At 37.7% G+C, this 16655-nt stretch overlaps 1 protein-coding gene across 1 annotated transcript in view; it reads left to right on the forward strand.

Moving 5' to 3' along the window:
* Nucleotides 1-899: 899 nt before the first annotated feature.
* Nucleotides 900-16655, forward strand: part of RAB3C (RAB3C, member RAS oncogene family) — a 317596-nt gene continuing 301840 nt past the window's right edge. The window contains exon 1 of the mRNA XM_007453216.1: nt 900-1055. Within this exon, the coding sequence (XP_007453278.1) occupies nt 1032-1055 (24 nt within the window). The 5' untranslated portion in view covers nt 900-1031. The remainder of the gene's footprint in view (nt 1056-16655) is intronic.

Below are 16655 nucleotides of genomic sequence, written 5' to 3' on the forward strand. Positions count from 1 at the left end.
GCTGGTACTTGGACTCCACACTCTCCCTCCAGAGAAAAGAAACCATCTATCTAAATTAGCTGTGCTCCCTAGTCCCTCGTTTCTCCCTCCGCCAGCCGCCACCCCCACCCCTTCCATTGTGTAGTGCGTTTAGCTTCCCTTCCTGTGTGAGACCTTAACCTCGTTTGTAGCAGGAGGGATTACTGAGAATTTCGGAACCTTGAGTTGCAATGGAGCTGTATGGAAAGGTAAGCAGAAGGGAGTTCCTCTGCACGCTCTGAGCGAAATCTCGCTTTGATGGACTTTGGTGTGTGTGTGTGTGTGTGTGTGTGTGTGTGTGTGTGTGTGCGCGCGCGCGTGGGTGTCTGATGCAATTGTGTGAGTAAACCACTTTCTTTATGTGTGTGCCATTCATTCTCGTTCTCCCCCGCGTTTGGTGAACGAGATTGTAAAACCACCCCACTCTGCCTATGGAAATGTATAAACTTTCCCGATTCAGGATGGGGAGGTGTAGGGCGGAGAGTTCCAGAACGCAGCGCAGGTTTCGTTTAGATTGGGAATTAGCACAAGGTAGTGCGTTTCCTAACAAGAAAAATCACAATCTAGCTTCGGGAAGCGATAGGTAGCAAAGAAAAATCTCCAGCTGAGATAAGCTGGGGTCACTTTTCGCCTGCACCTTGCGAGGAAATGGTCTGTGAGGCTGAGAGCAGCAACAACCGGGAGCGATTCCGAAAGAGAAGGGAGGCTCGACGGCCGAGTCCAACAGGAGGAGCAGCCCGTTTTAATGCTGGCTTGCCGGGAAATGTAGTTCACGGCTCACCGGCTTGCCGGAAAGCTCAGCAGGGTTAGACTACAACTCCCAGGAGCACGCGGGGCTCCCAGCCAGTACGCGTGTGCGGCGCCAGGAAGGGACAGCTCCGGTGCTGATGTTGGAGCCGGTTAGCGAACCCCAAGAGTGCAGTGTGGAGCGTGAAGCGCGCGGGCTGTGCACGCTTGATCGGGCTCCCGGGCCAGCACTGTCTTAGCCAGGGAGAGAGGACACTTTGCGAACAATGAGACACGAAGCTCCCATGCAGGTGGGTCTATATAGAAAGTGTGGCCTCGGGAGGAATTGAGAGAGATGCTTTCTCCCTCGCTCCCAGCATAAACTGCGCCCGATCTAAGGGAAGGTCTTAGGCAGCCACCGGCGGGGATGCGGTTCTGACTTGGTCCAAGGAACAGAACTGGGTTCCTCTACGCTCCGCGGGGCTGTGACTAGGGATGTTTTGACGCGAGTAAGAGTATACATTATCTTCCTAGGCTCCACAAGGAGGATTATAGTGTCTAAAACGTAAACTTGAGCAAACAAAAGTCAGAGGAACATGCAATCTCGTATTGGCATTGATTGTCCCTCCTGGCTTGCCTGGTTTGTGATCGCGGTGCAGACACACGGACTTATGGCGAGGTTCGGGGTTGCGAACTCTACTGGAGTCGGGATACAGCGAATACCGCTTGGTTAAGAGGGCGCTAAGAAAGGAGAAGCCAGTGTTAGGGTCCCCATAGTCCTCTTTCTTCAGTTAGGGTCCTAGTAGTATCAACGGAAAAAGCAAACCCATTGGGGCTTGACTCTTCCCAGAAGTAAGCAAGCCTTTATCGCTGTCCACACAACTGGTTTACTGCTGCGTTTCAAAGACTATCCTCAGAGCTTTCCTGAGTAATGTGCCCATTTGTTGTCCGTTCCGATTCCCTATTTCTGTCACATTCTTATGTTTGCTTCCTTTGACTCCGGTGCAAAGGTGCCTCTGCCTAAGCACCTTGCTTAAGTTTTGTTTTTAAGTAAAGATGAGTGATGCTTTCTCCTTTGTATGTACAATCAGTTAACGCTAAACATCAGCCTGTGTTCATTACCAAGCAGAATGATCCCATTGCGTAACAGAAAGGCACTTTATGAATGGGATTGAGAGGAGAATGGAACACACGTTTGGAACGTGTTGTCTCTCTTGAGAACCCAACCCTGCTACCAAATCCACCAATATAAATGTTTGACTTTAATTCATGCTTAAACATTTTCCACAAAAATCAAGGGCTTTAAACGTATGCTTCAATTTACTTTTTATTTATGGTATGGATTATGTATATTAAGATATATGCTGACTGGACTGTTCAATGAAAAAAGATCTGTAGAATTTAATGGTTTGTTGAAGGATTGTATAATAGAAGCTCTCGAATTACCTTATGAGTTATTGAAAATCTGATTTGTTCCAGAGAACACTGGTCCCATTGTGAATCTTCTAATACCTCTGTTTGTGACTTAGTTTTTCCTTATAGACCCGATGTGAAAAGAATCTGGACAGACAATAAAGGTACAGGCTGTTGCAATCAAGATATGTTGGCTTATGATAATTTCCCACTACTAGAGGTACTGCCAGGAACCAACTGGCTAAATTAATCATATCTGATTACAAGTAAACATTGACAGTAGATTTTAAAAGTAGATTGTTAGTATTTAACATCAAACCCATATATGCACTGAAGTGTTTATGTCAAAATAAATTTCTAACAAATAAATCACACTGCATCTTTTTTATTTTCTTATAATAATTGCTTAGAATGTTCAAAAGGGTCATTAAAATGTTACAGAGCTGTATGAAATTAGTGCCTTGAGAACTATTTTAAATTATTTCATATCAACTTTGTAGTAGATACTGTAATTCCATATTTTAGTCAGAACTTTAATGAATAATTAATATAAAAATAGGTAACAAAATTAATTTGCTTCTGGATGGAGTTGTCATATTTAGGATGTATTTTATTCATTGGACTTGATTTTTGAAATTAAAACTTTCAATGCCCAAATGCTATCAAGAATAACATGTACATTTAAAAAAATCAAAGACTATTTTCTGTAGTATATTTCATTTAAGCACATTTATTGATTCAATTTACCAAGTAAATTGTTATGGTGGCCCTCTCTCAATTACTGTCAGTTTTTCAAACATATATAATGATAGAAAGAATAAAAACTATAAACATGCTTCATATACATATATATATATATATATATATATGTTTTTTAAGTGGCAAGTAATGTCTCAGCACCTGTACTTCTGAATCATAAGCACATAATCACATTCCAGGTGATTTTGACATATGAAAATGCAATGAGATGAATAGTTGACTTTTTTTTCTTTTCCATTTAAAGACTGAATCACATCATCATTTAAAATACATGCCCCTAAGTTTTCCCTTTGGTTTCTGGAAAATGAGTCACAAGCAAAACCTCATTCTATAGTTTCATTATCCTAAGAGATTCTTTCCCCCATATAAAAATATTTAGTTCATTTATTCAGTGAAACAAAATGTGCTCTTTAATTGTTGATTTCCTAATTTACTTATTTTATTTTCTTAAATCAAAGAATCCTTTAAAAATTAATGTCTTTTAAAAAGTATGTATTGTGCCTATGTACATAGCCTGGTGCTCTGTTCAAGGTAGTTATCTCTGATATATGCAAATTTTCTGAAGAATATTTCTCTCTGAGTTGATGCAAAATGAGGGATAATAATTGTTTCATAGGGATTATTAAAATAATAAACAATAATAGTCTTTGCTGTCTGTATTTCCTTTGCAACTAAATAACCAGGAATAGCATTTGGTAAGTGTTCCAAATGATGGGTTAGAATTTTAATGCAGGAAATGGTCATTTTGTGTTTTTTCATTCAGTGCATCCATAAATCCTGAGGGCCAAATGAAATGGGGAATAGCAGCGCTCATGACTTGAGGGCAAGACTCTCATGAACAAATTGTCATTTGATTCAGGAGCCAGGTTGAACAAATTCCAGTTTATCTAGTGCTTTGTGCTAAGCACTGTGCCTTGCTTTCAGATCTCTCTGCGTGTGTGTGTGTGTGTGTGTGTGTGTGTGTGTGTGTGTGTGTGTAAAATATAAACAGTCCTAGAGGTCACCATTATCCTAATTATGGGCAGATAACTAGAACTTTTTAAGATTAAACAACTTTCCCAACATGGTAAATTCAAAATTCTGCCAGACTCTAGAAAGCCCTTGTTCTTTCCTCTATAATTTTGGGTTCCTCAAGAAGACACAAAATGGTGGTGTAAAGAATGAGGGCACTATTGATATAATTTGATTCATTCATTTGGTTCAGAAGAAAGAAAACTGTCTCTTCTGTTTATAAAATTATCTTGTATAAACTAAACCAAATATTTGAGAAGGGCCAATGTTTTAAAAATGGCTAGCTTTCTGTTTCCTGGGTTTGAATTTCTTGCAGCTTTACTTACTCTCTTGCAGGACCAGTGGAATTCATTGTCTCTGTTTAAATGCTTATCTTCAATTTTGTCATCCACAAGCTTTCTGGGTCATCACATAAGTGCAGAGTCCTCTAACTGTTTAGGAAACTTGAAAGGAAAACAACTACTCAAAGCATGGAGCAGAGTGCCAAAAAAGGTTATTTGGATAAAAATGAGGAGGATTGAAGAAAGAATATAAGTGTAGGCTGAAAATGAGGTTGAGGTGAAAACAATGAGGTTGAGGTGAAAACCACAATATATATTAAATACAGCCATGCTATATAACAAAAACAACTTACAAAGAATCAGCCTAAATATCATTGTTTCATTTGGCTATGGAAGGTACATGGCAATCTTGCATTTTATTATTGTGGAATTTCTAACCACATCCAGCCTCTATGATGATCCCTTTATCTTTATAAGAAATGGAAGTTTAGTCCTCATCCCTTACAGAGACAGAGAAAAACTCTAGTTAACACTGGAGAAACAAGAACTTTTTTCTTGCTCCATTTGAGCAAATTCCTCAAGTATCCACCTTTCTTCTGTAAAGGAAGGTGGAGGATAGAGAGGGGAATTACAGTAAAAATAAATTTCTGTGGTGTAAGAATGATTTTCCATTTTCATTTTTTTAGTCCAAGAAGTTGTGGTTTTATTACATGGCATAACCACAATTTTCCCCTGCCATTCTAAGCTTATATTGAAACTGCAGGTTCCTTTCCTGACCATCATATTCCAAGATGGAAATATATTTTTATGCTAAGGATTGAATTTTCCTGGGACTATTCTTACACCAAGGATACTCAACTTACTAAGTATAAACAGTTGTGCCACCTGAAAAAAATGTTATATTGGTTAAAGGTCGTCCAACAATTTCCCCCATTTTTCATTCGTTAATTGGGTCCAGAGGTTCTAAAGGAACCTCTTAATAGCTCATAGTTTTTTACCATGCATACTATGACCTGTGAAGATGAAATCTTTTAGATTTATTTGGAATTACATAAATTTTTAGCATTTTTCATTTGTTTATTTACAGTTTTTGATATATTTCTATATGTTGAAATGTACAAATATTAAGTGAACAACTTGATGAATTTTAAAAAATTATTTATTTTTATTTTTTTAAAGTCTTTATTGAATTTGTTACAATATTGCTTCTGTTTTATGTTTTGGTTTTTTGGCTGCAAGGCATGTGGGATCTTAGCTCTCTGACCAGGGATTGAACCTGCACCCCCTGCACTGGAAGGTGAAGTCTTAAGCACTGGACCTCCAGGGAAGTCCCAAATTTGGTGAATTTTGATAAATGGGTACACCTGTGTAATACATACCACTATAAAGGTGTAGAATATTTCCAATCACCCCCCAAAATTCCTTCATTCATATTCTTTTTCCAGTTAATCTACCAATGCAATAAATTCTTGACTTTTTTCACCATAATTAGTCCTGTTCTAGAATTCTATATAGTTCTGAAAAACATACAAAATGAACATATTGCAGAATATACAGTGTGTACTCTTGAGTCTGGCTTATTTTGCTCAGTATAATGTGTAAGGGATTTATTCATGTTTTTGCATGTATCAATAATTCATTTTGTTTTATTGATGCATATTATACTGGTGTATCAATCTACAACACTTTTAAAATCTATTTGTCTGTTGATGGACTTTGAGGTAATTTCATTTGGTGCTACTATAATAAAGGCTATAAACATTATCACATTGGTCTTTTTATGGTAATGTGTTTTCATTTCTTATGGGTAAATACCTAGAAGTAGAGTCGTTGAGGTAAGGTTAAGTCTTTGTTTAATTTTCTAAGAAACTGTCAAATCTCTAGCCGAAATGGTAGTGCCATTTCACATTCTCACCGGCAATGTATGAACATTCTAGTGGCTTCACATCCTTAACAGTGTCTGGTGTCAGTGGCCGTTTAAATTCTGGCCACTTTAGTGGGTGTTTATGGTATCTCATTGTGATCTGTATTTGCATTTTTCTGATGACGGTGATGTTCAGTATATTTGTATCTTTTAACTGGCCATTTGTATACCTTTGTGTAGTGTCTTTAGCCTTTTATCCATTATCTGGGTTGTCTTTTTATTGTTTAGTTGCAGAAGATCTTTATATAGGTTTTTTTTCTTTTTTGATATGTTTGTTTATTTAGTTTTGAAACTAGTTCTTTGAATGTATTAAAATATTTTCTGCCAGTCTGTGCCTTGAATACTCATATCTTAATAGTGTCTTTTGATGAATATTTTTATTTTGATGAAATTTAGGTTATTAATTATAGCTGGGGCCTATATTTGGACTCTGTACTTTCTTTGATCTATTTGTCTTAACTATGTCCCAAGACCTTACTACATTTGTTATTTCTAGTAGTATTTTTTTAGATTCCTTAAGAATTTCCCCATAAATAATTGCATCATTTGCAAATAGAGACAGTTCTTTCTTTCCAGTGACCTCCTTTTTTTTTTTTCCTATAACTTATTCCACAGGATAGGACAGCTAGTAAAATGTTTTATTTTTTTTTATTAGTTTTTAATTTTTATTTTTTTCAATTGCCCAATTCATCACACCACAACCACCACACCCCCACCGCTTTCCCCCCTTGATGTCCATACGTTTGTTCTCTACATCTGTGTCTCAATTTCTGCCCTGCAAACCAGTTCATCTGTACCATTTTTCTAGGTTCCACATATATGCATTAATATACAATATTTGTTTTTCTCTTTCTGACTTACTTCACTCTGTATGACAGTCTCTACATCCATCCACGTCTCTATAAATGACCCAATTTCATGCCTTTTTATGGCTGAGTAATATTCCATTGTATATATGTACCACATTTTCTTTATCCATTTGTCTGTTGATGGGCATTTAGGTTGCTTCCGTAACCTGGCTATTGTAAATAGTGCTGCAATGAACATTGGGGTGCATGTGTCTTTTTTTTTTTTTGCAGTACGTGGGCCTCTTACTCTTGTGGCCTCTCCCGTTGCAGAGCACAGGCTCCGGATGCACAGGCTCAGCAGCCATGGCTCATGGGCCCAGCCGCTCCACGGCATGTGGGATCTTCCCAGACCAGGGCACGAACGCGTGTCCCCTGCATTGGCAGGCAGACTCTCAACCACTGCGCCACCAGGGAGGCCCACGTGTGTCTTTTTGAATTATGGTTTTCTCTGGGTATATGCCCAGTAGTGGGATTGCTGTGTCATATGGTAATTTTATTTTTAGTTCTTTAAGGAACCTCCATACTGTTCTCCATAGTGGCTGTATCAATTTACATTCCCACCAACAGTGCAAGAGGGTTCCCTTTTCTCCGCACCCTCTCCAGCATTTGTTGTTTGTAGATTTTCTGATGATGCCCATTCTTACTGGTGTGAGGTGATGCCACATTGTAGTTTTGATTTGCATTTCTCTAATAACTAGTGATGTTGAGCAGATTTTCATGTGCTCCTTGACCATCTGTATGTCTTCTTCGGAGAAATGTCTATTTAGGTCTTCTGCCCAATTTTGGATTGGGTTGTTTGTTTTTTTAATATTGAGCTGCAAGAGCTGTTTATATATTTTGGAGATTAATTCTTTGTCAGTTGCTTCATTTGCAAATATTTTCTCCCATTCTGAGGGTTGTCTTTTCATCTTGTTTATTGTTTCCTTTGCTGTGCAAAAGCTTTTAAGTTTCATTAGGTCCCATTTGTTTATTTTTGTTTTTATTTCCATTACTCTAGGAGGTGGATCAAAAAAGATCTTGCTGTGATTTATATCAAAGAGTGTTCTTCCTATGTTTTCCTCTAAGAGTTTCATAGTGCCCCATCTTACATTTAGGTCTCTAATCCATTTTGAGTTTATTTTTGTGTATGGTGTTAGGGAGTGTTCTAATTTCATTCTTTTACGTGTAGCTGTCCAGTTTTCCCAGCACCACTTTTTTTTTTTGCGGTACGTGGGCCTCTCACTGTGGTGGCCTCTCCCATTGCAGAGCACAGGCTCCGGACGCTCAGGCTCAGCGGCCATGGCTCACAGGCCCAGCCACTCTGTGGCATGTGGGATGTTCCCAGACCGGGGCACGAACCCACGTCCCCTGCATTGGCAGGTGGACTCTCAACCTCTGCGCCACCAGGGAAGCCCCCCAGCACCACTTATTGAAGAGACTGTCTCATCTCCATTGTATATCCTTGCCTCCTTTGTCATAGATTAGTTGACCATAGGTGCGTGAGTTTATCTCTGGGCTTTCTATGCTTTTCCATTGATCTGTATTTCTGTTTTTGTGCCAGTACCATATTGTCTTGATTACTGTAGCTTTGTAGTATAGTCTGAAGTCAGGGAGTCTGATTCCTCCACCTCCGTTTTTTTCCCTCAAGACTGCTTTGGCTATTCAGGGTCTTTTGTGTCTCCATACAAATTTTAAGATTTTTTCTTCTAGTTCTGTAAAAAATGCCATTGGTAATTTGTTAGGGATTGCATTGAATCTGTAGATTGCTTTGTGTAGTGTAGTCATTTTCACAATATTGATTCTTCCAGTCCAAGAACATAGTATATCTCTCCATCTGTTGGTATCATCTTTAATTTCTTTCATCAGTGTCTTATAGTTTTCTGCAAACAGGTCTTATATCTCCCTAGGTAAGTTTATTCCTACGTATTTTATTCTTTTTGTTGCTGTGGTAAATGGGAGTGTTTCCTTAATTTCTCTTTCAGATTTTTCATCATTAGTGTATAGGAATGCAAGAGATTTCTGTGCATTAATTTTGTATCCTGCAACTTTACCAAATTCATTGATTAGCTCTAGTAGTTTTCTGGTGGCATCTTTAGGATTCTCTATGTATAGTATCATGTCATCTGCAAACAGTGACAGTTTTACTTCTTCTTTTCCAATTTGTATTCCTTTTATTTCTTTTCCTTCTCTGATTGCTGTGGTTAGGTTTTCCAAAACTATGTTGAATAATAGTGGTGAGAGTAGACATCCTTGTCTTGTTCCTGATATTAGAGGAAATGCTTTCACATTTTCACCATTGAGAATGATGTTTGCTGTGGGTTTGTCAGATATGGCCTTTATCATATTGAAGTAGGTTCCCTCTATGCCCACTTTCTGGAGAGTTTTTATCATAAATGGGTGTTGAATTTTGTCAAAAGTTTTTTCTGCATCTATTGAGATGATCATATGGTTTTTATTCTTCAATTTGTTAATATGGTGTATCACATTGATTGACGAGTATATTGAAGAATCCTTGCATCTCTGGGATAAATTCCACTTGATCATGGTGCATGATCCTTTTAATGTGTTGTTGGATTCTGTTTGCTAGTATCTTGTTGAGGATTTTTGCATCTATATTCATCAGTGATATTGGTTTGTAATTTTATTGTTTTGTAGTATCTTTGTCTGATTTTGGTATCAGGGTGATGGTGGCCTCATAGAATGAGTTTGGGAGTGTTCCTTCCTCCACAATTTTTTGGAAGAATTTGAGAATGATGGGTGTTAGCTATTCTCTAAATGTTTGATAGAATTCACCTGTGAAGCACTCTGGTCCTGGACTTTTCTTTCTGGGAAGATGTTTAATCACAGTTTCAATTTCATTACTTGTGATTTGTCTGTTCATATTTTCTATTGCTTCCTGGTTCAGTCTTGGAAGGTTATACCTTTCTAAGAATTTGTCCGTTTCTTCCAGGTTGTCCATTTTTTTGGCATAGAGTTGCTTGTAGTAGTCTCTTAGGATGCTTTGTATTTCTGTGGTGTCTGTTGTAACTTCTCCTTTTTCATTTCTAGTTTTATTTATTTGAGTCCTTTCCCTCTTTTTCTTGATGAGTCTGGCTAATGATTTATCAATTTTGTTTATCTTCTCAAAGAACCAGCTTTTAGTTTTATTGATCTTTGCTATTGTTTTCTTTGTTTGTATTTCATTTATTTCTGCTCTGATCTTTATGATTTCTTTCCTTCTGCTAACTTAAGGTTTTGTTTGTTCTTCTTTCTCTAGTTCCTTTAGGTGTAAGATTAGATTGTTTATTTGAGATTTCTCTTTTTTCTTGAGGTAGGCTTGTATAGCTATAAACTTCCCTCTAGAACTGCTTTTGCTGCATCCCATAGGTTTTGGATCATCGTGTTCTCATTGTCATTTTTCTCTAGGTATTTTTTGATTTTCTCTTTGATTGCTTCAGTGATCTCTTGGTTATTTAGTAACATATTGTTTAGCCTCCTTGTGTTTGTGTTTTTTACATTTTTTCCCCTGTAATTGATTTATAATCTCATAGCATTGTGGTCAGAAAAGATGCTTGATATGATTTCAATTTTCTTAAATTTACTGAGGCTTGATTTGTGACCCAAGATGTGATCTATCCTGGAGAATGTTCTGAGCGCAATTGAGGAGAAAGCGTGATCTGCTGTTTTTGGATGGAATATCATATAAATATCAATTAAATCTATCTGGTCTACTGTGTCATTTAAAGCTTGTGTTTTCTTATTAATTTTCTGTTTGGATGATCTGTCCATTGGTGTAAGTGGGTTGTTAAAGTCCCCACTATTATTGTGTTACTGTCGATTTCCTCTTTTATAGCTGGTAGCTGTTGCCTTATGTATTTTGGTGCTCCTATATTGGGTGCATATATATTTATAATTTTTATATTTTCTTCTTGGATTGCTCCCTTGATCATTACTTAGTGTCCTTCCTTGTCTCTTGTAACATTCTTCATTTTAAAGTCTATTTTATCTTACATGAGTATTGGTACTCCAGCTTTCTTTTGATTTCCATTTACATGGAATATCTTTTTCCATCCCCTCACTTTCAGTCTGTATGTGTCCCTAGGTCTGAAGTGGGTCTCTTAAAGACAGCATATATATGGGTCTTCTTTTTGTATCCATTCAGCAAGACTCTGTCTTTTGGTTGGAGCATTTAATCCATTCACGTTTAAGGTAATTATTGATATGTATGTTACTATGACCATTTTCTTAATTGTTTGGGGTTTGTTTTTGTAGGTCCTTTTCTTCTCTTGTGTTTCCCACTTAGAGAAGTTCCTTTAGCATTTGTTGTAGAGCTGGTTTGGTGGTGCTGAATTCTCTTAGCTTTTGCTTGTCTGTAAAGCTTTTGATTTCTCCGTCAAATCTGAATGAGATCCTTGCTGGGTATCGTAATCTTGGTTGTATGTTCTTCCCTTTCCTCGCTTTAAGTATATTATTCCACTCCCTTCTGGCTTGTAGAGTTTCTGCTGAGAAATCAGCTGTTAACCTTATTGGAGTTCCCTTGTATGTTATTTGTCGTTTTTCCCTTGCTACTTTCAATAAGTTTTCTTTGTCTTTAATTTTTGCAATTTGATTACTATGTGTCTTAGCGTGTTTCTCCTTGGGTTTATCCTGTATGGGACTCAGTGCAGTTCCTGGACTTGGGTGGTTATTTCCTTTCCCATGTTAGGGAAGTTTTCGACTATAATCTCTTCAAAGATTTTCTCGGGTCCTTTCTCTGTCTCTTCTCCTTCTGGGACCCCTATAATGCAAATGTTATTGCATTTAATGTTGTCCCAGAGGTCTCTTAGGCTGCCTTCATTTCTTTTTATTCCTCTTCCTTTATTCTGTTCCGCAGCAGTGAATTTCACCATTCTGTCTTCCAGGTCACTTATCCATTCTTCTGCCTCAGTTATTCTGCTATTGATTCCTTCTAGTGTATTTTTCATTTCAGTTATTGTATTGTTCATCTCTGTTTGTTTGTTCTTTAATTCTTCTAGGTCTTTGTGAAACATTTTTGCATCTTCTTGATCTTTGCCTCCATTCTTTTTCCAAGGTTCTGGATGATCTTCACTATCATTATTCTGAATTCTTTTTCTGGCAGGCTGCCTATCTCCATTTCATTTAGTTGTTTTCCTGGGGTTTTATCTTGTTCCTTCATCTGGTACATAGCCCTCTGCCTTTTCATCTTGTCTATCTCTCTGTGAATGTGGTTTCTGTTCCACAGGCTGCAGGATTGTAGTTCTTCTTGCTTCTTCTGTCTTCCCTCTGGTGGGTGAGGCTATCTAAGAGGCTTGTGGAAGTTTCCTAATGGGAGGGACTGGTGGTGGGTAGAGCTGGCTGTTGCTCTGGTGGACAGAGCTCAATAAAACTTTAATCCACTTGTCTGCTGATGGGTGGGCCTGGCTTCCCTCCCTGTTACTTGTTTGGCCTGAGGCGACCCAACACTGGAGCCTACCCGGGCTCTTTGGTGGGGCTAATGGCACTCTCTGGGAGGGCTCATGCCAAGGGGTACTTCCCAGAACTTCTGCTGCCAGTGTCCTTGTCCCTGCAGTGAGTCACTGCTGCCCCCCGCCTCAGCAGGAGACCCTCCAACACTAGCAGACAGGTCTGGTTCAGTCTCCTATGGGGTCACTGCTCCTTTCCCTGGGTCCCAATGCACACACTACTTTGTCTGTGCCCTCCAAGAGTGGAGTGTCTGTTCCCCCCAGTCCTGCCGATGTCCTGCAGTCAAATCCATTAGCCTTCAAAGTCTGATTCTCTAGGAATTCCTCGTCCCGTTGCCAGATCCCCAGGTTGGGAAGCCTGATGTGAACCTTCAGTCCAGTGAGTGAACTTCTGTGGTATAAGTGTTCTCCAGTTTGTGAGTCACCCACCCAGCAGTTATGGGATTTGATTTTATTGTGATAGTGTCCTCCTACCATCTCATTGCAGCTTCTCCTTTGTCTTTGGATGTAGGGTATCTTTTTTGGTTAGTTCCAGTGTCTTCTTGTCAATGATTGTTCAGCAGTTAGTTGTGATTCTGGTGTTCTCGAAAGAGGGAGTAGTAAAATGTTGAGTAGAAGTGATGAGCAGACATTCTTTTCTTATTCCCAATCTTAGCAGAAAGCCATCTTTCACCATTAAGTATGAAGTTTGCTATAATTGGCTTTTTGTTGTTGTTGTTTTTATTATAGATATCCTTATCATATAGAATGTATTTCTTTTGATTCCTAGTTTGCTAAGAATATTTGTTTTTAAAATAAATGGTTGCTGAATTTTGTCAATACATTTTCTACATCTGTTGGGCTGATCACATGGTTTATCTCCTTTATTCTATTGGATTATACTGATTGATTTTTATTTTATGTGACATTATTTAGATAAACCCCAGTTAGTCATGATGTACTGTCTGGATTCAATTTGACTATATTTTGTTGAAGATTTTTGCATTTAAGTTCATGATGGATGTTGATATATGATTTTCTTTTAATGCTTTTATGAGGTTATAATGTAGGATTTTTGGAAACTGTATAAAACAAGTGAGAAGTGTTATTTTTCCCTCTACCTTTTGAATGATTTTGGTGTGTAAGATTGATGTATTTTGTTCTTGAAAGTGTTTGGTAGAGTTTATCAATGAAGCTATTAGAGCCTGGAGTTTTCTTTGTGGACTTTTTTTTCTAAACAAATGCAACTTTTTTGATATACAAATATCTCTATCTTCCAGCTATCTACTCTATCTGTCTATCTATCTATCTATCTATCTGTCTCCCTTTAGTATATTGTGGTAGGCAGAATAACCTTCTCCCTAACTCCTTGCAGAGATGTCTGCCTAATCCATGGAACATATGAGTAAATTATGTTACACAACACAAGGGCCTTTGCAGATGTAATTAATGTTATGGACTTTAAAATAAGGAGATTAACCTGGATTTTCAGGTGAGTCCAGTATAATGACATCACTCATTATATTGCTTGAGTCAGAGAGATGTGGCAGAAGGGGAAGTCAAAGATTTGAAGCATGAGGATTGTTGGTTTAAAGATGAAGAAGGCTATATGTCAAGGAAATAGGGACCTCAGTCCTATAACCACAAGCAACTGAATTCTGCTAACAACCTGAAAAAGCTTAGAAGTGGAATCTTCCCCAGAACCTTCAGGTAGGAACCCAGCCCAGCTGGCACATTGATTTTGGGCTTGTAATGCCTTAGCAATATGAGCAGAGGACCTAGCTGAGTTACACTGTGTCTAGATTTCTGACTCAGTAAATAATAACTGGGTGTTGTTTTAAACATCCATTATGGCAGCAGTAGAAAATTAATTATGCATATATAAAATTTCCTATTTCATCTTGGGTCAGTTTTGGTAAATTATGTTTTTCACCAAATTTTTCAAATTTATTGACATAAAATTGTTCAAAATATTTTTATTACTTTTTAATTTCTTTAGGATCTATAATGATATCCCCTCATTCATTCCTATTATTGATATTATGAATCCTCTCTCTCTCTCTCTCTCTTCCTCCCTCCCCCCCTCCCTCCCTCTCACCTGTCTTACTAGATATTTATCCATATTATTAATGTCTTCAAATAACCAACTTTTGCCTTTGTTAACTTTTTTGTTGTTTATTTTGTATTGTATTGACTTGGGCTTTTAGAAAACAGCTGTGTTCCTTGTATAATACTTTAGTATAAGCTTTTTGTTTATCAGGCTTAAATTATTGATTTAGAAATTTAGATCACTGAGTTTAAATGTTTCTTTTTAAAGAATAAACATAGTATTTACAAAGATAAATCTTTACTACTTTAGTAGTTGACTCCCACAAATTTCTGAGTATAGTATTTGCATTATATTTTATTTCAAACTATTTGCTTGTTTTCTTGTGGTGTTTTCCTTAATTAATGGGTTTAGAGGTATGTTGTTTAATTTCCAGATAACTGGGTATTTTTCAGATATTTTATTGATACTGATGTCTAATTAAATTCTCTTGCTACCAGAGAATATATTCGTCTTTTGTTTTTTTTTTTTTTTTTTTTTTTTGGGGTACGTGGGCCTCTCACTGCTGTGGTCTCTCCTGTTGTGGAGCACAGGCTCCAGACACGCAGGCTCAGCGGCCATGGCTCACAGGCCTAGCTGCTCCGCGGCATGTGGGATCTTCCCGGACCAGGGCACGAACCCATGTCTCCTGCATCGACAGGTGGACTCTCGACCACTGCGCCACCAGGGAAGCCCCAGAGAACATATTCTTTAAGATTTCATTCTTTGGAAAGTTTTTTAGACTTGTTTTCAGGCTAGTGTCTTGTCTAACTTCATGAACATTTCATGTGCACTGTGAATGCTGCATGCATCAGTTGTAAGGTATAGTGGTCTGTAAACATCAATTCGCTCATGGTTTTGTGTGGTGTTGCTAAGATCATATATATATAACCTTAGTGATTTTGGTCTAGTTATTCTATCAATTACTGAGAAAAAGTTTTTAAAATCTCCAACTATGGTGATCAATCTTTCCATTTTTTTAGTTCTATCAGTTTTGCTTTATATATTTTGAACTCCTTTATTAGGTAAACACACATTTGTAATTGTTGTGTCTATCTTCCCGGCACGAACCCATGTCTCCTGCATCGACAGGTGGACTCTCGACCACTGCGCCACCAGGGAAGCCCCAGAGAACATATTCTTTAAGATTTCATTCTTTGGAAAGTTTTTTAGACTTGTTTTCAGGCTAGTGTCTTGTCTAACTTCATGAACATTTCATGTGCACTGTGAATGCTGCATGCATCAGTTGTAAGGTATAGTGGTCTGTAAACATCAATTCGCTCATGGTTTTGTGTGGTGTTGCTAAGATCATATATATATAACCTTAGTGATTTTGGTCTAGTTATTCTATCAATTACTGAGAAAAAGTTTTTAAAATCTCCAACTATGGTGATCAATCTTTCCATTTTTTTAGTTCTATCAGTTTTGCTTTATATATTTTGAACTCCTTTATTAGGTAAACACACATTTGTAATTGTTGTGTCTTCCTGAAAATTTTTCCTTTTTATTCTTATGAAATGTCCTTTTTTATTTTTGGCAGTGCTCCTTGTCTTAAAGTCTGTTTACTCCATATTAATACAGACACTCTTGCTTTCTTAATAGTGTCCTCATGCATATATATATACACATACACTCACATGTATATGCCTGTATATATATGCATATATGTTTATATACTATATTCCTTAAAGCTTTAACTCAGCAGAAACAATATGCCTTTTCCAACACTAGCATGTTTGAGATTGGTTTCAAGCATTATGTCAGTTTTATTGGGGTCATGAAATATTCTTCTGTCCACTAAACAATGAAACCATAAGAGTGAATGTACTAGGTCTTCAGTCAACTAGTGACTGGTAAAAAGTCAGGGTCAGTAGTTCCCTGATGAACTCTTCAGTAAGCTGATTGGGTTGGGTCTAGCATTAGGAATTTAGCTCTAGCAGGCCTAAAAGAGTTTCATTTTTGTGCCTACTTGGCCTCCTAACTGAGAAAACCCTGGAACCATAGTCACTTTGCTCCTACACTGTCAACTTTTCACTGTCTGGGAACCCAAATCATAGTGTAACTTTAAGAGGTGAGGCACTGATCCTCTCATCATGAGTCTACCTGCTTTTAGTTTAATTACTTGTTAGTTGTCCAGAGCGGCTCAGATGCATGCCTGAGTCTCATGAGCTAGAGACTCTTGCTAGTCAA

This window comes from Lipotes vexillifer, unplaced genomic scaffold, assembly GCF_000442215.2.
Source record: "Lipotes vexillifer unplaced genomic scaffold, Lipotes_vexillifer_v1.1 scaffold366, whole genome shotgun sequence".
Taxonomy (NCBI): domain Eukaryota; kingdom Metazoa; phylum Chordata; class Mammalia; order Artiodactyla; family Lipotidae; genus Lipotes; species Lipotes vexillifer.